The 23,979-nt window shown below is 42.6% G+C and overlaps 1 protein-coding gene across 3 annotated transcripts in view; it reads right to left on the reverse strand.

The window, feature by feature from the left end:
* Nucleotides 1–315: 315 nt before the first annotated feature.
* Nucleotides 316–23,979, reverse strand: part of cadps2 (Ca++-dependent secretion activator 2) — a 125,181-nt gene continuing 101,517 nt past the window's right edge. The window contains exons 20-27 of one of the 3 annotated variants that reach the window (XM_026312357.1): nucleotides 23,297–23,452; nucleotides 22,873–23,020; nucleotides 21,326–21,340; nucleotides 18,232–18,306; nucleotides 17,424–17,507; nucleotides 9,487–9,594; nucleotides 4,462–4,566; nucleotides 316–3,882 (exon numbers count right to left, since the gene is read on the reverse strand). In XM_026312357.1, the coding sequence (XP_026168142.1) occupies nucleotides 3,712–3,882; nucleotides 4,462–4,566; nucleotides 9,487–9,594; nucleotides 17,424–17,507; nucleotides 18,232–18,306; nucleotides 21,326–21,340; nucleotides 22,873–23,020; nucleotides 23,297–23,452 (862 nt within the window). In that variant the 3' untranslated portion in view covers nucleotides 316–3,711. The remainder of the gene's footprint in view (nucleotides 3,883–4,461; nucleotides 4,567–9,486; nucleotides 9,595–17,423; nucleotides 17,508–18,231; nucleotides 18,307–21,325; nucleotides 21,341–22,872; nucleotides 23,021–23,296; nucleotides 23,453–23,979) is intronic. The other 2 variants (XM_026312359.1, XM_026312358.1) reach the window with 2 other exon arrangements.

The raw sequence follows: 23,979 nt of genomic DNA on the forward strand, positions 1-23,979 counted from the left end.
GCTGCAAAAAAAAAAAAAAAGTCACACAAGCTTTTAGAAAGTCCTGCAGGTTGGCCTGTGCTAAGAAAACACTGTCAGTGCTGACTAAGTCACAAAGACTCTATAAATGGACTGAAAACATGTGCTAGCACGGTAACACTAAGGCCACAAATAACCCACAATGCAACAGTCTCTGCAGAAGAAGTGTTACTAACCCTACTCGCTTCATTCGTCCTCGAAATGAAAGATGCTGCTCATATTTTTACACTTTAAATTCAGGCCAATATGATGAGTTTCATTTTGACTGAATAACAAGGCACAATGTGAAAACACAGGTGCTTTAAAAACACTTTTAATAGTGACACTTAAGATAAGACACCTGAACAAAACAGGTGCACAATGAGACAATATAAATATACTTCTTCATACAGGTGTTTGTCCTTTAGTTTTTTGGCCTTTGACTGCACGGACACAAAGTGGATCGGACAGTTAAAACAAACGCCATCGGAGGCCTGCACAAAATTCACACGTTAAACTGTTTTTCTTTTCTCTCAACGACAACACACAAACAGATGGTAGCCAATAAACAAACAGCAGCGACGGGATGCTTCCTCCACTCGCAGATGATCAGACTGGACACAGAAATGTGATTAAAAACATCCGTGTCCCTGGTCTGTGCCGCTCGTTGGCACGTTTCTAAGAATTTGATCGATGCTGGATATGATGCACAGCAGGCAGTACGACCATATCACTCCACAGCTCAGAATTATTCTTCACAACAGTAAACATCAAAATGAATAGAGACGACAGCAGAGCTACACCAACATGTAGTCGTGTTCATGGACACATTTTCCCCAGAATTCCAGTTTCTCAGCACGTTCTAATCCAACTGGTACCTAAACCTCTTTAGGTTCATTCACTATAACCTGTAGATCTATTTAATTTTTTATTTTTTTTTGCATCTCTCACCACCTGAGCCCACCTATTTAGCAGTGGGGCGACTTCGAGCTACAGAAAATTCATATTCAGAAGGTACAGCGGTGCCGCAGCGTTTAGCTTGGAGTTGTAAGGCTTTGTCTTCAGATGTGAAACACCGAAGGACAAGCTTTGAGAAGAGGGTTTTTGTTCCGAAGGCTCAGACAACACACGAGCAGTCAGGCGTTCAGACAGGTTGGAAACCAACTATTAGGTTTGCCAAGCTTATTTGGCAGGGGAAACAAAGGCTAATGGGTATGAGTCAAACTGTCCAATGACCCATTTTGCTTCGACTTTGACTCACTGTACTTACTATAATAGTGTGCACTCAGTTTTTCTGTGCAGTGAGGGGTCATTAGATCATCAGATGTGCTCAGATTCAGCTTGACATCCAAACAAAGTGGTTTGGATGATCTGGATCTGGGTTGTTTCTTAGCTGCAGATGTTTCCTGACTTCTTGTCGTTTTCTCAGGTATCCCAGGACCACAAAGACCTAAGCTGTAAAACGTTAATTATCCTTTCAAAGTGTAGGCAGCTGAAACACTTGGCCTAAGCTTAGGGAAAGATCATGAAAGTTAAAAACTGAGTTTGATTGTTTGGTTTGTGATGGGGTGGAAACTGGTCCGCATTATTTTCTGCCATGCTACATTAAAAACACACAGACCTGTGTAGTGTCTACCAGCAGCGCTGTCAGGCCAACCTTTCCACCTTTACAACACAAACACTGGTATCTAATGAGCCAATTTCCATTAATGGACTGCACTTACATTGTTATGGAGTCCTGGGCCTTCGGTGTAGTGTCACTAAGAGGGCAACAACAAGGTTCAGAGCTAAACACTGCAGCCTAAAAACAAAACGTCAACTTCTACAATGACACAACAGTGATTTCTGTTTATCTGCCACCTGTATTGTTAATATTTGGCCACACTGATTGATAAAACTCAAAGAACAGTGCAGGTCAGATAGGACCTTACAAGTCCAAGCTTCAAACAAACATGTCAGTTTAGCTGATTGTGTTGCCGAGTGAAACGAAGGCGGTGAGGTTGCTGAAGGCGTTACCATTTTGAACAATAAGCTTCAACAGTGGATGACAACAGAACAGGACAGTGCTGCACTGATGAGCTCTACTGTACAAAGTGACATCAGTCAGAGTATGGCTGCATGTGGCGGAGGGCGGGGCTTCCCGTCCTGCAGGTGAGAGAGGCAGGACAAGGTTTGCCTCAGCACCGTGCAGGTCGTCTTTCGGGTGCCTCGCCTCACCTTGACTTCCTTTGTGTCATTCATTCTGTCTCATGTACGTTTCAACACGTATGTACATTAGTGTCCCAGCGAGGAGTGTGTGACGAGTGTGCAACGTGTCGCTACCTGAACATCCCTTCCTCCCCTGATCAGGACCTTCAGTCATGATGAATGAGCCGTTTAATCCTAAAAGACGGAAACTAGGGTTTTTATTTCTTTTCTTCCAGATAGGTTCCAGTTTATGGACAGAGGGTTTACCGGCATAAAAAGGTTTCAATCAATCATCAAGTAGTGAGAGAATGACTAAAGCCTTGTTTGTTTTAGTCTGAACAGAAACAATGTACAACTGTCTTCTTTAACTTGTGAATATTATCTAGTTGAACAAAATGAATTAAATCTCATGGTTTCCAAGCAGAAATTTGTGGGAGCTGGGTCACTATGAACCAATAAAGCCATGCAACCGCTGGACTATGTGATATTTATATTTTAGTAACCTATTACTGTAACAAATGACACAAATGGCTTTTGTTCCCTGTTAGCTAATAAGATCACGCTAGCTAGTGAGATTACATTAGCTAGTGAGATTACATTAGCTAGTAAAATCACGCCAGCTAGTGAGATCTCGTTAGCTAATGAGATCACATTAGCTAACGAGACCACGTTTGCTGCTGAGATCACATTAGCTAATGAGATCAAGTTAGCTAGTGAGATCACGTTAGCTAGCTAGCATATGTAACGGTTAATGTAATGACAGGTCATTCATTCATTTTAGTTCACAATGCAACTAAACCTGTTTGTATTACACAACTTTTATAAAATTAAAATGGTCATTCTTGAGAATGCATGAAGTAGAAAATGTGTTAACAGGATGACTCGTTAGCTAACGTTAACTTGTCTTGCTGTTAAAAAAAACTGACAGCTATTATTCTATTGTTTATTCTCGTCTTACAATAAATGTGTATATTATTCTATTTATCGTATATTTATTTGTTCATAATCGCAGTTTTTCCATTTATTCAGTCTATTGACAGTAGAGTAGAGAAAATGCATCGCAGCATGGTTTGTTAGCTAACATTAGCATAGCCTGTCCTGTTCTTTAATACTGGCAAGTTTATTTTGCCCATTTCTGTCTTGTTTTACGATATTTGCTGATTTTTTAAAAATATTATTTATTTTATATTGAGTGAGACTGACTGAGGCGGAGCCACCTGCTACTTGGCATTAAAGCTGTGCCTTTAAATTATTTCCATTTCATTTTTAAAACATTTGTTGACTTTGGTTTCAGTTTTTAGTTTTCATTGATGTTTCATGTTCATAACACGAGCTGGCTGTAGTATTGCTTGCCCTGTTGCACTTGTGGACTGTAGTTTGAACTTGAGTCTCAGTTTTAGTTTCTAAGGAGAACTGCTAGTGGAGTAGAGGCCTCATATCATGAACACTGGATAGAGGGCCCTGATCCAATAGGAAGACTGATGGTCAGGTACCAACGGGTTGCGTGAAGGGAGGATGTGTGTGTGTTTAGTCGTCGTCCTCATCGCTGTCTCTCATGCTGATGCCCTGCAGGCCATCTCCCGCCTTGACAGCAGCAGTGGCTTCCTCCATCGTCAGCCGGTTGTAAATGGTCTCGTAGCTCTTGTTGTTCAGCGTGACGTCCAGGACGCCCTGCAGCCTGAAGTCACGGTAGGTCTTCTGTTGGGGTGTGAGGGAAAAAGAAGAAGTGGCGTTAAAACAGAGAGCATCTTAGGAGGCGGCTGCTGTTCATCCTTCGGCGAGACAAAAGCGGGAACACGCTGAGCCTCAAGGACGAGCTGATTCTTTTATGTGTTGGACCGAGGAGCCTGAGGGATGTTACCTTCATGTAGAAGCCATTATCATCACCTGTCTTATTGCTTGCAAGTTAAACTGTGTATTAGCAAACTATGAACAGACAAAAGCAGCAGCACGCAGTTGAGCAGTTTTCCTTTTTGTGTCTCATCGTCTTTTCACACCACTGCTGCTTTCAAGGACGCCTCAGCGTGGCTTGATTTGTTTTTAATTCTCCTGTTTTGCTTCAGTGTCAGTTCTGACTGTTTTTACATGAATAGGCCACAGTTTTTTCTTCTAGCCGGTCTCATTGTCACTTGTCTAACAGCAAAGCAAAGGAGAATCTGACAGGTAAAAGGAAACTGTCACTATCTGACTATCATTGTGCGAATGTGCACCTTAAGATTCATTTTTATTTATTTATTTTTCAATTTTGACAATTCTAATTTAAGCGTTTGTTTTTACCTTGACAATCTTGATGAGTGTTTTCAGCTGGTACATGTGGAGCTGCAGGTCCAGTCGGTCCGTCAGCCAAACACACACTGCCTTCATGGAGCCCGTATACCATTGCTGTAAAAATGCCAAACAAAAAGAATAAAAGATGTATTTGGAAAAGAAAACAAAGACAAATGGTGAAATTACCACACAAACCGTCAGGTCTTCTACCCATCACAGTTACTTAGACCTACCTGTCTTACAAAATCTGCAACTGGACAGTATTATTGGTTATTACTCACCTTTCTATGTGCTCATCTCCAAGTAAAGTCGTTTATATTTGTCTTACTGACAGTTTGTGTTTCTTCAACTATTCTTGTGTCTGTCCTTTTATTCTCAAAGGCGTCAACTTGGTGACTACAGTCAATCAATCAGTTAAATCGTTTGTTTTGTTCAAGGCTGCACAAAATTTCATGAATTCACAAACTGTTCCTAAACAAAAGTACCTGCTGTGTGTTGACTTTCCCCATCAGCTTTAATACAGTCAGTTTTATTGTGAATAAAAACAATACGTTAATGCTCTGTGGACAAGGGTGGTCTGTGCTTGGCTTTTGTTCGCCTTCACAGAAGTTCAGATAATTGTTTGCTTTCTTACAGCTACTGAAACTCCTTCCTTCAATCACGACGGGGACGCGACAACACAAGGTCAACTGATGTGCGGCATCACAACAGCAGGACTCAAAGAGGGTAAAACATTTACTCATTCAAAGACATTAATTTACTGGAAAACTCTCGAATGTGGCCCTTCAAGGGAAGAGGTCACGGCTCCGCTTCGAACTTCAAAGAAAAAAAAAAAAAAAATTAATCTGATGCCATCTCATTTTCATTAAATGCTTTTCTTTTACGCCTTCCGCTACCAGGCCACAGCTGCAGGGAAATCAAACGCACCTTTTCTCACCTGAAGAGTGAGCCTCACTTACAGCAGCATTCATCACACTTCTGGTTAAATGTACATATTGGGTGGCTTTATTCTGTTACCAGTCAAACAAGAATGCTCGGCGAAATTGCTCTGAGACAGTAATTACCTGTAATATTCAGATCTTCTTTAAGCGCCACCGGCAGACTTAATTTCACACTGACAAGGACTGTAATTACCTTCCAATTTAAGAGAGGAAAACAGTCCAAAGGTTATTTCATGCACTTGAAAAAAGCCAAAACACATGCGTTATAATTCACTGGTCACAGTAACATTGGATTCCATCTATTGTGAGAGTGGCCTCTGACCTCCTTCACACCGACTCAGGGTAATTATATTAAACTAATGAAGCAGTTTTTCACTCTAAATAGTTAAGCATCAACTAAATGCAATAAAAACGTATGTTAACTTACAAATGAAGGTTCAAGTTTAATCATAGGTCCTGATTTTATTTCTTTGCTGCCCAGACAGAACAAACATGTTAGCTCTCTGAAAGAGTCCAACCTCACAGTCTGTAAAGTCACCACAGAGCCACATATTTGGCATCTTCTCGAAATGACTTTGAAACCCAATCTAACGCCTAACTTTCTATACTGTCAAAGTATGTTTGTCGTTTTAAGCCATTTCCGTTGTTTTCTTATGGCAGTTCACATACAGAAGATGCATTTCTCCCATGTGTCACTTGACTGTCACGCAGAAAACATTTAATTCCAGGAAATCTATCCCCATAAACTCTGAAATGAACGCACGCTACATTTTTTTATGCTTCATGTCGATTCTTTCCTCTGCCATGCGTAGTGAAGTGTAATCTCCACAGATCAATGTTTAGATCACACAGATCTCCTCTTATTTATGTGTTGCACATTTTTTTTTGTTGGCATCTGCAGCGACCGATCACGTTCCTGGTGTCACATTGTTGGTACCGAGTCACATTAATCAGTGTGCCAAAACTTTCAAGATGATTTTTAATTGTATAGACATATTGTTTATTACTAAAGGGAATGTAAAGAAGGTGTTTATATGTGAGACATCAGTAATAATCTCAGTGGGTGGGTCTGTTTTTGATTGACAGCTGTCAAAACATGGCAGAGACAGTGTAAACACACTTGTGGTACAAAATGAGAAAAGAGTGTTTTCTTTTTAGTGCAATTATGGACCAAAACAGATTAGGACCTAAAACCACAGACCCCTACCTCTACTGGACACATGGGACTTTTTTCTATTTTCCAAATGTGACATTTTCATCTTATTACTGAAACAAAACTTTGCTTGATGTTTGTGCTATTGCTGGAAAAACACATCAGTCCCTGTTACATTCAACACACAGCATCCGAAGCATTAAGCGCACACCAGATGTGTTTTAAAAACAGTGGACATAGTGACAACAGCTGGAATGTGCAGATGCAGAAACTAAAATAGTTTAGTTTGAATAGATTTAATATAGGACACAGGTTGTACATCTCAGAGCTCTGCTCGCTCCAAGAAATACACCAAAACCTTTACTAATTTCTTATAAAACAATGTGATGAAGTACAATTCTAACATGTTTTTCATATTTTTAATACATTATGTAAGGCACTTTCAATAACGTTTGTGTGTGAAACCCATACCCTTGCTAATGTTTTGCATTTCACGTATTGTTCAGTTTTAAAACGATGAAATGCGAAAACTCAGGACAGTTTCAGCCTTTTCTGCCACAGTATTGTCTCTTTTTCTTTGCCTCCCTCCTCCCTCCATCATTTTCTGCTCCTCTCTCTCTCCGTGACTGTTTGTATTTTTGTGCCGGGATTCGAGCTGAATGCTAATCAGCTTGTCTGACAATCGCCTCGCACTCCGAGTTACTCAAAGATGTTGAAAAAAACTGGATGATATGTGCTGCCCCTTTGATAATTTCTCATTTCTTCTCCCCACTCCTCCTCCCCGTCTCCACCCGCTCAGCGAAACACTTATTTAAGACTGTTTCCTCAGAGCGCCTAATCAGCTGCATGACAGCCGCCTCACAAGCGGCGTTAACTGTCGTGGAAATTGAGGACGAAGCGCTCCTTAATTGAGCCGATTAGAAGATGAGAGTGAAAACAGATGGAGGGAATATGTGGGGGAAGTGGGTGGAGGGTACACAGCATTGTGGTCCTGTCAGAAAAATATCCACATGATGAACAGGAGGTGGGCAGTAATAATGTTCATTTAAAGATCTGACATATATTCTGCTTGTGGCACAAAAAATAATTTCACAATTAAAATCTTATTTAAGTCTTAGAATTATCTTAACATCTTATTTTTATCTGAACGGGTCATTTTTATTTGGCCACTGGCTTGATTCTGGTACAAACAGCTGCTTTATATTGTCTTGTTTCACTTTAATTTCCAGGAAATTTCTAAACATAAATAAAACAAAAACAAAAGAGTTTATTGTTCCTTAAATCTCACTGAGGTTTTTGTCTTCGAGCCAAATTAAATCCTAATTATTTACGTCTTCTACTTCAACATCTAGGTTTTATGTTGTCGTTTCAAGACGTTGGCATCGATTCCTAGAAATTTCTACACTTCATCTTTTACAATAAATCTTGAAGGCTGGAACTGACATTGAATTGCTTTTTTTTTTTTTTGTATCCGTCAGTGCCAACAAACCTTCTGGTAAAAGAAAAGGCCCTGCAGATGAATTTGAGGTCAGCTCGCTCAGACACACGTAAACAAGACAATTGCATACCCATAATGCTGCTGGCAGGAGGCCTGCCGGTGCTGTGTGAACACAAGGTTTTCTTTGTTACCCACAAACTGTATGTTTGTGTGTGCGGTACACGTGGAAGGGCTGAGCGGAGACACTTCGAGGCCCCGCCGTCGCCTCCTCATCGGCGCATGACTGAGAGCTTCTGAGCTCCATTAGACCGATTCTCCTCAAACATACCCCTCTTCAAACACACACACACACACACACACACACACACACACACACACACACACGAATCAGCACAGCGCAGCTCGAGCCACAGCCACATCACTCGAACCCTCAAAGGAGGCGGTGGGCGGCAGAAATCCATCGCTCGGCTTCATGCTGCTAATGTGTGTGAAGGCCTGAGCTGCCATGTCTGCTGCATTGACTCACGGCAGAGAGCCGGGGCGTGTTTGACAACTCTGTGCTGAAATATTCGTATAAATCTGCCTCCTGGAGGGGGGTGGTAGGTGAGGAGAATGGACAGCGTGGGACAGACAGATGGATGTAAAGGTGGAGGTGTGAAGGAGTGTTTGGAGCTCCCGCAGAGCGAGCCGGCAGCTCTCTGTGCTTCCTAAGTGATAAACAGGTCAACAGAAGCGGTCGGTGTTTTCAGCCTCGAAGCGACCTGCTGCTGCTCGGAAACTGCAAAATCAAACTTCACACAACAAACACCCGACTTAGTGCGATCTGGAAAGATTGTTACCAGCCGAATGTTTCCATACAATCAGGAACAGATCCAACGCAATAAAACTTTATCATCACATCTCCCAGTCTGACCAGTGTTTCCGTGATCCTGGTTTTATTTGTGCGTAAAAACAACCCGAGTGTCAACGCTGGAAATACTGTGTAGATGAAAAAGTGTCTGTGTGGTGTTTATTGTCAGCTAGACAAGTCTGACGACTTTGAGCTGCAGAGACTCGTCCATGGCTGCTGTTGGAAACCGCTACTGGCTTCTTCTGACCTTGGCCAGGTGGCAGGGGGGCTCGTTGACGGAGCGGACTTCACCAACACACGGTAGAGAAACTGGAATAACAACTGAAGGGCTGCAGGTAGCAGAGAGTCCTGGGGCGGTAGTATAGCTGAGAGACACCAGGGCCTGGATCTGGGCACCTGCACTTATTAGACCATGTAAAAAATCTTAGTTCATACACCTTTAACTCTGACCTACTGCAGTTATTGTCGGTGTGCACACATGACCCTTCAATGCAATCGGGTTATTACCCAGATCCACCCACTTTCAGTTCGATCGCTCGGGTCTCTTGACCTGCTGGATGTGTAACGGTGACGTCACTGTGCTTTATTCTACAATCTTATTATGACAAAACTACCAAAACAGTTATCCTTTAAAATAACAACGTGCACTCACATCAAACACCTGCTCGATGTAGAGCTCATCGTTGACGCGGTCTCGGAGGACGTCCTGGTTCTGTCGTACAAAGGTGATGTAGGTGTCGGCCAGATCCATCCCCGGTTTCTGCAGGAAAAGAGAACACAGAGACGCCATAACACAGGTGAAGGTTGGATACAGAGAACAACATCAGCAGGCAGTTCAAACAAAGGTGGATATTCATGGGTACATCTCACTTCAGCCATGCTGGTCATATGATAATACCACACTGCAGAACAAGCCAATCAGAAGACAGCCTGCTGGAGGTATGGGATGATGGTGAAGACTGAAATTTAGCTTTTTATTTCAGTGAGATGGAACAAACTCCCAAATAATGTCAACAGGAAGAACATACAGTGATGGACAGGTCAAGTACTGGCCTCGATGCAGACAGATGTGGGTGGAATAAAAAGATTTGTAATACCAAACCCACATCATTCAAAACATACACGTCTCCTGCACTACATTTATCTCATAGCTTTAGTTCCTTTTCTGATTGTCAGGCACACACAAAACCAGCAAACACACGTTTTAATTATGGATTAGTCATTTATTTCTGTTAAAAAAGACAAAAAACATTTATAAACACACAGATTTTCTGCTCACTGTGCCATAAAACATCAGCTTGGTGATGTCCTCCATAAATCCTCCGGTTGTTAATTTAAAAGCCGTCTGATTTATTTCACTGACCAGTCTAGCAGTTCATGAACAATCTGTAAATATGTTTTCATGATCAGTATCAAAAGGACATTGTTGGAAATGTTTGGCTTGATTGAACCTTTAGCAAAAACCTAAATGAAGCAGTGAGTCACTGATCTATTAAGACGTTTCACCCACAGAAACCTCCCTGGGTTTGTGTCACTGGTATCACTGGTCTACAGTCGCAACAAGACGGGGGACAAACATTCAGCATCACCTGCTGCTTCCTGGGTGAAAAGGAGAAAGGAATCATCTACCCTCCCCGTGCTGGAGCAACAAGAAGCTGCTTTCCTCCGTTACGCCGCAGGAAACTTTAACTGCTGTGGAAGCAGCGGTGTGTTGGGTGGGGAGAGGCCAGAGCGAGAGAAGTGGTTAAAGCCCTGTTCATTCACACTCCCTGTTGTCAGGGGAGATTACTACCGTAATGCTTATTGTAATTGCTTTGACATCTTTCACACCCGTTTTCTCTGAGCCGGCATGCGTCGGCCCTGGGGGGTTGTTGTTCTGCTACAGCGCCGCTGAGCGTGGCACGTCAGGTCCCCCATGGAAAAACAAGGAAATGGGGTCTTAAGAAACCTTTTGGCTCCACTTAAAGGCAAAAGGCAGGTTGGAGACTGATTATAAATTTGGGAATGTGACCTTTTGCTTATCAAAGACACACAAACACAAAAGAAACACAAACTGTCACATTCTAATGTCTGAGGACAAACAGCATCAAGTGCCTCAATCTGGGTTTGAGGCAGCTGTGGGAACGTGGACCAGCCGGGGAGATCACAGGAAGCTGCTGTTCCCAAAACTGCTTCACTGCTGCAGAGGTGACTTTCTGTGATGGAAGCTTGAGATTTTGGAAAATCATCTACGGTGCAAATAAACAAACTCTTCTCTCAGCACGGAGGTCACAGTGTACTTCACAGTGTGTGTTGCTGGTACATGCATGGTACCTGAGTCGATTCATCAATTAAAAGCAACCTGTTGTTAATGGTGTGAAGATTTTCATCTGTAGAGATATGAAACACAAGGGTGCACCCCGAACTGTTGGTCCGGAGGCTCTAACGCTGAATGACAGACCCACATCAGTCAGAGGCGCTCAGTTGTAATTCAGACAGACCACTGGACGAGAAAACCTGCAGATACCAGGGGTTAAAGTGGGGTCACGTGGCTGCAGGGCGTGCGGGACTAGGAGGGGCCGCGAGAGCGAAGTGTTCAGCCGGAGAGAGGAGGGGTCAGGCCCAGTGAGTGACAGGCCTGTCGGAGAGGAGAGCTGAGGGGCCAGTGGATCGAGGATCGTTGTCAAAACCTTGATGTCAACGAAACACGTGTGTGTTACTTGTCATGGTGTCTCTGATCCGTTGCAGCAGATGCTTTCAGGTCATGTCCACAGTAATGCAGGTACATTTCAAAAACACACACAACATTCACATGCAGCTCTGCAGGCACGCACGCCGAGTGTCCGTTAACGCTAAAACAGGAAGGATCTGGGTCTGGATGCTACGTCAACACTGTCATTGTTGATGAACGACAACAAGATTACATTTAATATGCAGCCATGTGGAAGATTGTTGTTCTGTGGCTGCACTTTGAGACTCTTTGATATCAGAGTCCTCCTCCACAAACTAACCCTGTCTGCTGTTTCAGGACTCAGCTGGGCCCAACAAGCCTGAAAAAGATCCTCCTTTGTCAGTGCACCTGTGTCCACCCAGCAGCTTCAGACACAGGTGACATTGTGGTCACAGCTCAAACCTTCACAATGGAGGCCTTGAATGCTCAGGATCTAAGCAACGTTCCCAATGTTGCTGGAGAAACATCTGTGGAGTGTGAGGACCAGAGACCAAGACTTACTGGACCTCACAGACCCCCTGATTCAATGCATGACTGTGTGGTGGGTTGACTGACATATAGATGCAGATACATTAATACAAAGCTCATCATCCCTGGTCCTTTTATTGACCTCCACACACTCAGGCAAAGCCATCGCTGCTGGACCTCACTGATGCTCTTGTATCTCAATGGGAACAAATGCTTGCAGCTGGTTCAACATCTGGTGGGAAGCAGGTTGCTGCTTATTGTCTTGGATCACATGTTCAGATGCCCCACGGGGGTAATGCTCTGGGCGTCCGTATACTTTTGTAAATTTCTCATGATACTGAAGCAAAGTAACGTGAGGCGGGAAGGAAAACAGCAAGCGATTAAGCTGAATTTTTAAAAATAAAAAGATAAAATCTGTTGTACAACATTCACCTGTGTGTCACTGGAAACATATCACTGCCCGTGCTGTCACTCGAGACATCAGTACCCCCCTTTCCATCCCCCTAAGGCTTAGTCGCAATCATTTACTCCTCTTTTCTCTCATTCTGACGAGGCGACAAAGCTCCGTGACAGCTGAGAGACGTCGGCACAGTTCCAGCCACCGAGATTAAGATTCGAACACGAGAGGAAATAAAGGCAGACAGAAACAACAACAAAAAAAAAAAAAAACATACAAGCAGCTCAGCGCTCTTGTCACGCTCTGCCCTGCTTTGTCTCCTTCACTGTTTCTTCACGTGTAGCCAAACACCAGTAATCCCCTGTGCGCCTGGATAATGGCGGCCAGCTTACCCGTCAACATTTGACAACAAAAAAACTGAGTGTAAAATTAAGCAGAGCCAGTACGGGCAGGGAAGGGGTGGAGGACTGGGGGCTGGGGAGGGAGGAGAGGCCTGTGGATAATGAGCAGTTAGCAGGGGAGGAGGGCAGTGAAATGCCAGGTAATTACATATCACTACCAGCCCCATTTCCTGCCCTGGATTCATTTCACTTCTGCCAGGTGCACATTGTGCGTGTACAAATATGTGTGTTAGCACGTCACAGCACTAAGTCCCTCTATAATTTAAAATAACTACGCTAATGGTGCTAAAATACAGGGGAGAAAATATCGATTCACTGCCCATTTACTGTAATAGTTAATGGGTGACGCACTGAAAGGGGCTCATTAAACGTCAGTGACGGCTTTATTTTACTGACAAATGTGGATCATCGCTCCAGAGTGTTGTTCATATCGTCTGTTTGGTCCGACCAACGGTCTGAACAGCTTATCATCAAATCCAGCAAAACAGCAGATCTTTGTATTTTAGAAATGGCAACCAGAGGATTGGTATTTTTCATTTCAGTGACTTTGTGTTCATGGATTAATCTCTTATAATTAGTCATTGAAGTCTGAAAGGGCTTAAACAGGGTTTTATTTTGAAGCCAATATTCTTTAACTCTGAACTTTCTAATACATTTTCACCCACATTATATTCACACATGGAACATATATTTTACCCTGAGAAACTTCAAACTATTTCAACTAAAATCAGACTTTTACCAACGGAAACTCCAGCTGGTGGTTAAATTAGAAGCTTACACACAAATTCAGTGTTTCTCATATTTGCATATTTAAATTGTGATCCTACAACAGCAGATTCTGGCAAAGAGGCTGCAGCTACAGGTAAACCTTCACTTGTTTTGACTGACAAAACCATCGGTCAGACTCAAACTGGGGACTTCAACACCTTGAACCTGTCGACCTCTGGCAGGAGTTGGTCGATATATTTTAAATTATTGCGCCGTCCTGCAGGATCGCGTCGTGATGCCAGTGATGAGGCTCGCTCTTCCAATGTTTGTGTTCCTGCGTTGCCAGTGTGCATATGCTTGGTATGAGCATGTGTGGCTGTCAGTCACTAGTATCTTGGCTGTACAGGCGTGAACACGTGTGAGTCACTGTGTGAAACACACATTGAACCACTCCAAGCCTTTACAGTGTCCGGGGGCTGAGAGCTGTAATTCACATAAAATAAAGTATAAATAGTAAAAATCAACATGTGATCCAGACTAGTCCGAGAAGGGTCAAAGGGTAAACACACTCCAAGGAGCTGATGTATTCCCACCTGGGACACGTTACAGTAGAACTATTGGCTAAAGAATTGAGACTAAATTAGAAAATTTAAACTCACATGGAAAAACGAGGGTAAAAATAAAAATACACCTCAATCACGACTTAAAATCCAATATTTGATCAGTATTAGTGCAGGAAACCACATAGATTCACGTCTACCTGTGGTGATAATAGAGATAACACCACTGGGAAACTTAAAATTATATTATTACAATAATGATAATTACTTTGAAATTGTGGTACTTAAAGCCTCAGAACACAGTTAATGCTAAACACTACAAAGTCTCCATTGCTCAGCTAATGTTTCATTAGCAAACACCAACACTGGCTAATGTGACTGTTACAGGACGAGCTGCTGCTGAGGTCCCACTTAGAGTAAGAGCCAAAAATATTGATGCGATCCAAGTTATTTCTTCTGTGCTGGTGTTAACTAACTGACGGGCACGTGAGGAAAGGCCCGTCGACAGACTCGTCCCTGCGTCGGCCGGTTCAAACACCAAAATAACACAAATTAATTAGCCAACTTGTTGACAAAACTGTAGAGAACAGTGACGACAAACCATCTGCGGTCAAGTGATGCACGTTACCTAACTCACATATTTAACAATCAACTAAAGCTGATAAAATCTGAACGTGATGAGGGTTGAGGAGTCGGCACTAACAACATGACTCAGACCTGGAAACAACAGGGCACAGGCAGACTGTGGACATTTTATGTTTGAAATGTTATTATTATTGCTCTGGAGCAAACTACTACAAAATGCACTAAAGGTCCAGAGTAAATTACAGTTTTTTTAAACACAAGTTCAGGTTAGTTTACTGAAAAAACACAAATCCTCAGCTTTAATGACATAAAAAGCCTCAGTCTGAGCTGGAACAAGCTCCTGCAAATAAAAAACAAAGCTCCGACTGTTGATTAAAGTGTGTGAAATATTAAAGTATAAAACAAAGACTTGTAATTGTCAGGCAAAGGACAATATTTCCTTCTGAAACGTAGTGAGAGAAAAGCAGAAAGTCTCCAACATCTAAACTCCCCAGGGGCAAAGCTTCACCATCTCGTGACAAGGTCTGAGGGGGTGGAGCCATCTGGCGAAGAGGCTTACCTGCGTCAGGTTCCCTCCACACAAAGGACCAAAACGCCGAGGTAGCAGTTACATTATAATTTTATGGGAGGAGGCGACTGAGGAGGAAGTCTGGATGGGAACCAGAGAGCATGATGGGATAGGTGGGATGTACCGCGGCGGGGAAAGGGATTAAGGAGGTTAATTGAGGTTGTTGTGTTGCTCTTTATCTCAGCTGTTCAATGACTCAGTGCAGGATATTCTTACACCTGGTGTTTCAGGTGTTTTCATTAAATACAAGGTGGAAAATGCAGAATTCAGGAAGCAGAAAGAGTTTCTGAATTTTTTTTTCTGTTTTGCTCTTAGTTTAGTGATTTGCACGTCTGAATCAACAACTGTGACTTAGAAATGCTCTTTTATCATTTCAAGCACATTTTTCACGTCAGCTCCGAGGATCTTAAACTTTGTTTGGCCTTGACGCTGCTGTAGAATGAAACACAAACTTTATTCTCTAAAGACTTCTACGGTTTTGTCAACACACAACTGGCTCCAACAACCAGTATCATTCTACACTACCTACAGATGTGACGTTCATAAATCAACAGCAGATTATCAGTTAATGCAATAATACATCTACACAGCATGAATCTGTATTAACTGGAATAAAGTGGCAATAACAAAAGGTTTGAACGTGGAGCCTGTTTTCATGTCTCCTCAGTCCAAAGAGGTTTTTTATCTTCAAACCTTATTTGGATTCAACTGTATCACACCAAAATAATTTATAGTGAGTCAACTGGAATGAAGCTCATTTAACAGCAGTGATTTTAGAGGATGGTGATTTCTGAAACCCTGGATTAGTTTTAGTGGTTGTGTTTCATTCTTTCTACCCACAGCAGCTACTGTACGGTTAAAAAGCAGTTTAACGTTTGAGAAAATATGCAGATTTAAAGTGTGAGTTAGCTTAGCTTAAAGAGGATGTTTTGTTAGCTTGAGGCTAGGCTATCTCTTGGTCCATTTCTACTCTTTATGCTAAGCTAAGCTATCTAGTTACCCGGTCTGTGTAAGGTTAATGAAGGTTTGAAGTGTCTGTGATGGGACAAGGACAGGTTCAGTGGGTGGCACCTGTCAATCAACTAATATTATTTTACAGCTATCATTAAATAAATCTCCTGGCAGCGTCACTAATATTGAATGTGAGGCTTTTTTTTTTATTACAGTAGTCACAAACATTTCATTACAGCCTAAGTGGCCCTTCAGGGAAAATAATTGACTTTTTTTTTTTTTTTATTAATTTTCTTTTTGGGTGAAACTCTCCTGCAGTGCTTGGATTAGCCTGAGAGGTTTGGAAAAACTGATTTTAAAATATCTCTGATCCCTGTGGATGCTCTTAAAATCTGCCAGAATTCATATTAAAGAGATGGAGAATGTGCAAAAACCCAAGTCACGGAGGAATTGTACGTTGTTAATTTTGAGCTGCTAATCACATTAGAAAACGTGGGGTCATCTTAAGCTGCGAGAGCTAATTCTGGAGCCTAAACCTCTTCCTCCTTCGCACCTCAGACATCGCCAAACGTCACCGCCTCATCACCTCGACACTGTAGCTCCTGCATCATACACGTCGTCGTCTCCTCCTCCTGCTCACCTCGCTGCACGGCGCCGTCATTCATGACTCGACACCCAAACGCCACCGCCGCCCACAAAACTGACAATTCAGCAAAACACATCTCTAAGGACAAGAGTGCAATTAATTAGGCTTGTAGTGTGATCTTTGGCTCTGGAGCTGCAGATGGAAGAAAAACCCTCTTTATCTTTCACACACGTTTAATACTGTGTGATGACAAACTCAGCAACAACAACAACAACAAGCGCATGACTGAATGCAAAGAATGGCTGCTTTGTATTTCCATGCTCCTTCAACTTTCCAGCCGGCGCTTGGACTGTCTGAATGTGGATGGGAACAAAAATATGGAGACTAACTGTGACGGACAGGGTGAATAATAAGCAGCGGGCAGATCGACGGACTCACAGGGACTTCCACATATTTGGCAGCTGTTTTCACCTTTCGGGGGTGGGGGAGGCGGCAACAGGAGGAGGAGGAGGAGGAGGAATGAAGAAGAAGAAGAAGAATGACACTGAAGTTCAGCTGGGAAGATCTGGTTTCCAGCAAATAACAGGTTGGCTCTGAGCAGTGGAAGAAACAGCTCTGCGCTCTCTGTTCCCAGAACAAAAACATGGCTACTCACTGTGAAAGAGAGGATTGAAGAGAAGAATGTGCCTTCATCGTATCTCGAGAGCTTGGAGAGGACGCCGTCTAAAACACCGGCAAACTGCAGACAGAGGGAGGACACACAACAATTACCTGCCTTCATTTGGAGTGTGCAGAAACTTTTAAGGCTGAAAAATGTCCCTCTCACCATGTCACTGTCTGCAAATGAGTCCTTAACTTCTTATTGATAAGTCTAAAAATGGTAGAATAACTTGCATTCAACTTATTTCAAGTAGGTTTGAAAAGGAAGGTACATTTTTATTGATTCTAATTCAGTGACCTTCTTGTTTCAGATTTTTTTTTTTTTTTAGAAATGTGAAACAGGTGATAGATTATTGTCTCTAAGATGCTATTTTAAGAGAAAATAAAGTAATAAAAATCTCATAGCTGCAACAAAGACCAAAGCTGAGCCAGAAAACCCAAAATAATGACACTAAGAGATAAAAAAAGCCTGAAAAAATTAAAAAAAAGACAAATCTGTAAAATAATTAAGTTAATAGATAAAAATGTCAATAATTAAAATAAATTAGACTAAAACGACCATATAAATCATAAAACAAGAGAAAAAGAAATGAACTAATAAAAACCAAAAGCCCCATAAAATGAATAAAGGTTTAAAACCCATCATCACTTCAGTAAAGGCTATTTGCCCCTGCAAATAAGAGAAAAACGCTAAAATAAAATGAAATCTAAAGAAAAACAAAACTGCCCCCTTCAAGAAAAGAAACCCCCCCAAAAAAAAAAAGATGGTGGAGGATTTGACTGGAGGATAAAAAGACATTTACCTTTGACACAAGGGAGGAAATCATTTCTTTGAACGCCTCGTCAATCAGGACATCGATTTTGGAGTGGTACTGTTGCTGTGGGGGGGGGGGGGACAAAAAGACAAAAACAAAACAAAAAAATGTTTTATTATTTTCAGGAAACTGATGGGGCACAAAGGCTAAAAATGACTCTGTGCCTCCCAGATACTGAACAGCAGTGAGGACATAAAACCGCACAACACTCTAGCATGAACATCGAGTCTGCACACACACACACACACACACACACACACACACACACACACACACGCACACACCCCCCCTCCAGACACGGCGAGGTGTGAAAAACCTTCCCATCCGTGTAACGCTGCTGAGTTAAGCAGCTAATAGGACCATTATGTGGCTGAATAACATTCCTGTCCGCACTGGAAAAGCGAAGGAATCTGAAGGATACTTTTTGTGCGCCTCCCTACAATTAGAGCAGCCTTGTATTTCTCTAAAGCACCGGTCCAGCTGCGAGGACCAAAGGCTCACACAAGATTCAATTAATCCGCCATTTCATGTCTCGTTTGGCCCCCCCAAAATCATATTCATGGCACCTTTTCCCTTGAAGGAAGGAGAGGAAAAAAGGCTGGGGCTGAGTGCTGAATGGCAGCAGCAGCAGGGGAGTTCATCTCTTGGCGACAATGCCCTTTCACTGGCCGTCTAAAGAACACCCAAATTAAAAATTTCAATCAACAAAGCGGACAGATCACTGACAAATTGCAGGTCCAGGGAGGTCACCGCCGTCGGCCCTAATTTAGTTTTTTTTTCTCTCCACAAGTCGGCAAAATGGCAGCTCTCTTTCTGCATGCCGCATCTTCCTGACAAATCATGAGAGCGCTTCGTTTTTTTCCCTCTTCTTCCCTCAATTAATGTGGCTGCTTCTGCCTCATTTTTTCCTAATAGGGTAGCAACAAAAAGCAGAGACGAGGAGAAGAAATTGTTTGGTCTTTGCCATGTGCGCGGCAAAAATTGAAAAGAACAATTATTGCTTTTAAAAACATTTATCTGGTCATTGAGCTGCAGTCGCTGCTGCTCCTTCAGCTCTGAGAGATGTTTGAGATTCTGCATGGGGCCACATTTTCAACGTGACCCCCCGCACCATTTAAAGAACCTCAGCAGGCAAATTAGCATTTTCATTGATTTCGGGTTGATCACCCCCGTTTAACTGGGGCCTGTAAAAGCATAATTCAGGAATCCAGCAGAGAAGTTTCTCGTCTGGATTAAACGGTCAAGTGCAGATTTCTCACCGCTGCCTGCTCGCCTGCCAGTTGAACTCCACACAATCAAAATGTGGCCGGTGTTTTCTCTGGAAACGAGAAGGAGAAAGGAAGAGGGGGCGGCACGGTTTGTACTGAGGCATCAGAAGCGGTCGATTGCTTTTCTGCACATCAACGCACCGTTGGCAGAAAACTGACCACACCAAAGGTCCGGATCAAGTTCAGACTGACCCCTCAGAGCCCTGATCTAAGGTCAGGAGCCCTCATTCACAACACCTACTGGCAGCTGGACATGGACATGCATCAACAAAATCACAGGCATGGAATATCAGGCTGTCTGCTGATATCAGAAAATTTGTCCGATATGTTTTAAGACCACAAAGAAAGACGTGATGAAATCTACAGCGAGGGCTGGAGCCGCAAATTCTGTAACAAACAAAAGGCTTTGTGGGCTGCATCAATGCTGAGCCCTTTTTTAAGACGCTGTCAATGGAAAACAAGCTAACAAACATGCAAAAGAAACAGAAAACCAAGACCATGATCAGTCAGTTATTATTCACTCATGTCAGGTCAGAGTACAGGTCATAGTCTCCTACTACAGACATCAGGAAACAACAAGGCCTCATTATACTGATTCACAGTGAGTGAAAGGTTTTCTCATTAAAACTAATGTCTCACTACCACGACAAAACTGGAACACTGGGAACCCCCGTGGTACTAAAAACACTTCTGTATAGTCTGGACTGCACACACAGGAACATCAACATGACTGCAGTTGCCTTATTGTGGTCATGTTATATGACTTTATTTAATATTAGAATTTCCAATGTCAAAATGTTCTTACCTCCTCCCCAGTACCAAACAAACATTACAGCGTATACCGACGATGTGATGCTTTACATTAGTGGAACTAACTCCAGGTCCTGGAGAGTCTCAACACTGCTGCATTGTTTTGCCTTTTATTTACTTCACCTACACCTAATTAGGTGATTTAGGTGTGTTTAGCTAATGAAGAGTGGTTCAGGTGTAGGACGAGTAAAGATGGGTGGGACACAATAACTGAAGCGACGATTATAAGCAGGATTTTGGCCGTGACGACGGACTGGACTGAGTCAGTTTCAGTCTGGTGTTGACAGTCAGCAGATAAAGTTACATACTGTGTCATGTAAGAGTCTAGTGTTTAAGTCTTAATATCGAAGATTTAAAAATCCTTTAATAAACAAATGACAGAAGGTACAGATCATGAATGAAAAGCAAATATTCAAAGAGCATTTGACAGATGAAATGGAGAAAACCTGACTGGTCTGTGGAAGGAGAGTTAATGCCTCTACAACATTAACACAATCCACAATAGTACTGACAAGGTTCCAGTTCCCTCTGCAGACTATACAGTCCACAATATCCATGCTTCTCCATGAATGCATTGCTTCTAAACACTGCAGGCTTCTGCTTAGCCTCCATGCTTGTTTTGATACAAGGACACACAAGAACTGGCATGATCTTGCTGGATGTGCTGGATCATCTAGTGCCAGAAGTTCCCGTTTTTACAGAACAGTTCTTCTCCGTGACCTGTCCAGGCTCAGAAGGTTTGAGACAGTGTCCCCGCCTTAAGGAAAGATGCAAAATATGCAGTGCTGGGGCTCTCCAGAACAACATGTGGACGCCACCACAGCTGATAAAGACTCAAAACGTTTTGGTTTTTTTCATTTTTCCAAAGGGCATGATGGTATATGAGCCTCCCGTCAATTGGTAATTTTGGTTCAATTTTCCACCTGGGAGGAGGATTTCAAACATTTCTCCATGGAGATCATGTGAGGGGGGAAAAAAGCTGATGAGGCGATGGAAGGACTTACCCATTGTTTGTCAATCTGGGATTCAAACAATGACGTGCAGGACACATGCAAATGAGGGACGGGGAGGTCACGAGACAGAGAAGAGAAGGGAAACAGTCAGTTACATTAACGTCAGTGACATTTGAAACTTTTCTCTTAAAACATTAGAACAAACACATCTTCAAATGAAACGTCCACAGACGTCACACAGAACCTGACAGTGTATAATTGATTTTAAAAACCAGCGTTTGATTAACTGTGCAGGGTGTGATGAGGCTGCACATCCTCCATTTACACTCTTTTGGTTTTTACTCGGGTCTTTTCTGGAATTACCTGGAAAATGTTTAGCAGAAATGTTAAGCTATAGAAGAAGAAGCAGTCTGATGTGTGTAACACTGGTCGATCTATCAGTGTCTGCAGGCAGGTTTTCAGTGGGTGTTAGTGGAAGCTGCAGAAGAGAGGAAGCTCAAGGTTAAGAGAATAGTGAGCTTAGCTCTCTGTCAAGACTGCCGGCGGCCAAGGGTTTCGCTCTCAGCGATGCCAAGGCTGCTGCCTCACACAGGCTTCACGGTCATCCATTTAACAGCTCGTGTCGAGCGCTTGGCCGCTTCAAGTGAACACGACTACACCTGAACTCCCCATCTGCTGGATGTTTGGAGGCAAACGTCACGTTTTAGTGGCTGATCTGACAGTTTGACCCGACCTGTTCAGTGTGAAGCTGAAAATAAAAAGACGGCTGAGGGTTTTAGGAGCTGACACGCTTTGGCTGTGTGAGGAACGAGCCTCTGATGATGAGCTGTGAGTTGCAGGCTGAAAAACACAAACATCCATCCATCTTAAGTGATTTAGTCTGATATGAAGCCAATTTGGTTTTCTACAAACAAGAAAATGATTCTGCCAACGTGGAGATGGTTTCTCTTGGTCCAAGTTCAGTTTCTTCCCTCGTTTCAGCTTTTTTTCTGGAAATGAGTTTAGTCTTTTGAAACTTCACAGATGAGGCTTTGGTAGCACCAGCATCAATACCAGCAAAACCAGTTCTTTTCTACGGATCTGAGACAATACAGATTCTTCAAAGGGTGAAGTGAGTTTATTCATCTACTAGTCCATTAGTTTAGGCTGAGTGTCTACATGAAGCTTCTTCTTCTGCTTCAGGTGTGTGCTAATCTGTCTTAATTCTCCTAAATGACACAGAAAGCCTCATTTTAGTGCTGTAACGAACAGAACTGGTTCAGACCTGCATCTCTGTCTACGGTGGCTGGTTAGCACCGGCATGTGACCCAATACCTTCCAGCTAGTCCCTACATTAATGTTTTACATTACATTTTGTTGACCAGGCGCTAAGAACACTAGAACATGAGAACACTAGAATAATCCAGCTTTCAGTGGGCTGAGGAAACTGCAACAATCTCCCTCGTTATCAGAAACGTATTTAAAATGTGTTTTGCTTGTATAGAGAAGCAGCTAAGAGGTTAGAAGAACAGCTGTCTCATTCAGAGCTGATTTCTTGTGTGTGTGACACCTTCAGTTAAAAACCGAGAAGTGAGTGTAGTCAGGGACCGTTAGCTCACCTCCTGACCGGTGTCCAGCACGCACAGTTTAGAGCACTGCTTCTTGGCGTCCATCAGCACGTTGAACATGGTGCAGACCGACAGCGGCACCCGGAAGTCAGTTGACTTACTCGCTTTCTGCATTTTGGCATCAAATGCAGATTTTGTCCTGTGGGACAAAACACAAAGAGGTTTCGAGCTTTGTTGTTGCACACAATTACAGACAGTTTTTGCCCTTTGTTTTCACATTACAACAGATTGTGGCATTTAAAAACATCTACAGGATCATTTTCATTGAAATATTATCTAGAGGAGTCAAAGACAACTAGCGTGACAAAAGAAAAAGTTGGTTTCCAGATAAAATGTTTTGCATTTCCGGATTTTCAGGTTAGAAATGAGTTTGCTCAGAAGCCAGAGGTGCAGATGTGGTGAGCTCTGGTCTGACCTGTTGACACAGGCCTCCATCATGTCACTGGCCATCAGTTTGAGTCTCTGCTCCAGATGTTTGGCAAACTCAGGTTCTGGCCAGTGCAGGTCCATCACGAACATCTGCAGAGCATCCAGCTTCCAAAACAAATCCTCAGAGGTGGCCGAGCCATTACTGCAGGAAAGGAAGCAACACCACAAACACCGAATGAACACACATTTTAAAACCAGTCCGGATGGTGTTTGCAACACGGCCGGGGGGACTCTTATTTTGGTAAGAATGTGCAGAAGTGAGTATCTCTGTTGTAGAGTTGCATTTTGAGTGACCAACTTTTTATGACTCTTCCTAATTTACCAACATGAGACATTTTCACTTGAATAAACACGATTCAGTAGAGTAACAGTTTGATTTCTGTACCTGTTGCATGAATATATATATGTTTATATGTTCCGGAGTTAGATTTTTACCTGTTGTGCTCTGTCTTTTGCTGTGTGCAACTGTTTTTTCTATGAGTGCTCAGCTTTTATTTACATATATAAAAACACACAGCAGAAAGAATAATCCCAGACAACAATGTTCTGCTGTCTCAATGCAATGCAGCTGTGAGCAGGGACCTATTTTAGAAAACCACTTGGTCGTGGTGCATTCAAGAAAACTCCAACACCTGAGGCTTCATTCTGCTTTTCAAAAAATTATTTGGA

This window comes from Mastacembelus armatus, chromosome 6 (assembly GCF_900324485.2).
Source record: "Mastacembelus armatus chromosome 6, fMasArm1.2, whole genome shotgun sequence".
NCBI classification, from domain to species: domain Eukaryota; kingdom Metazoa; phylum Chordata; class Actinopteri; order Synbranchiformes; family Mastacembelidae; genus Mastacembelus; species Mastacembelus armatus.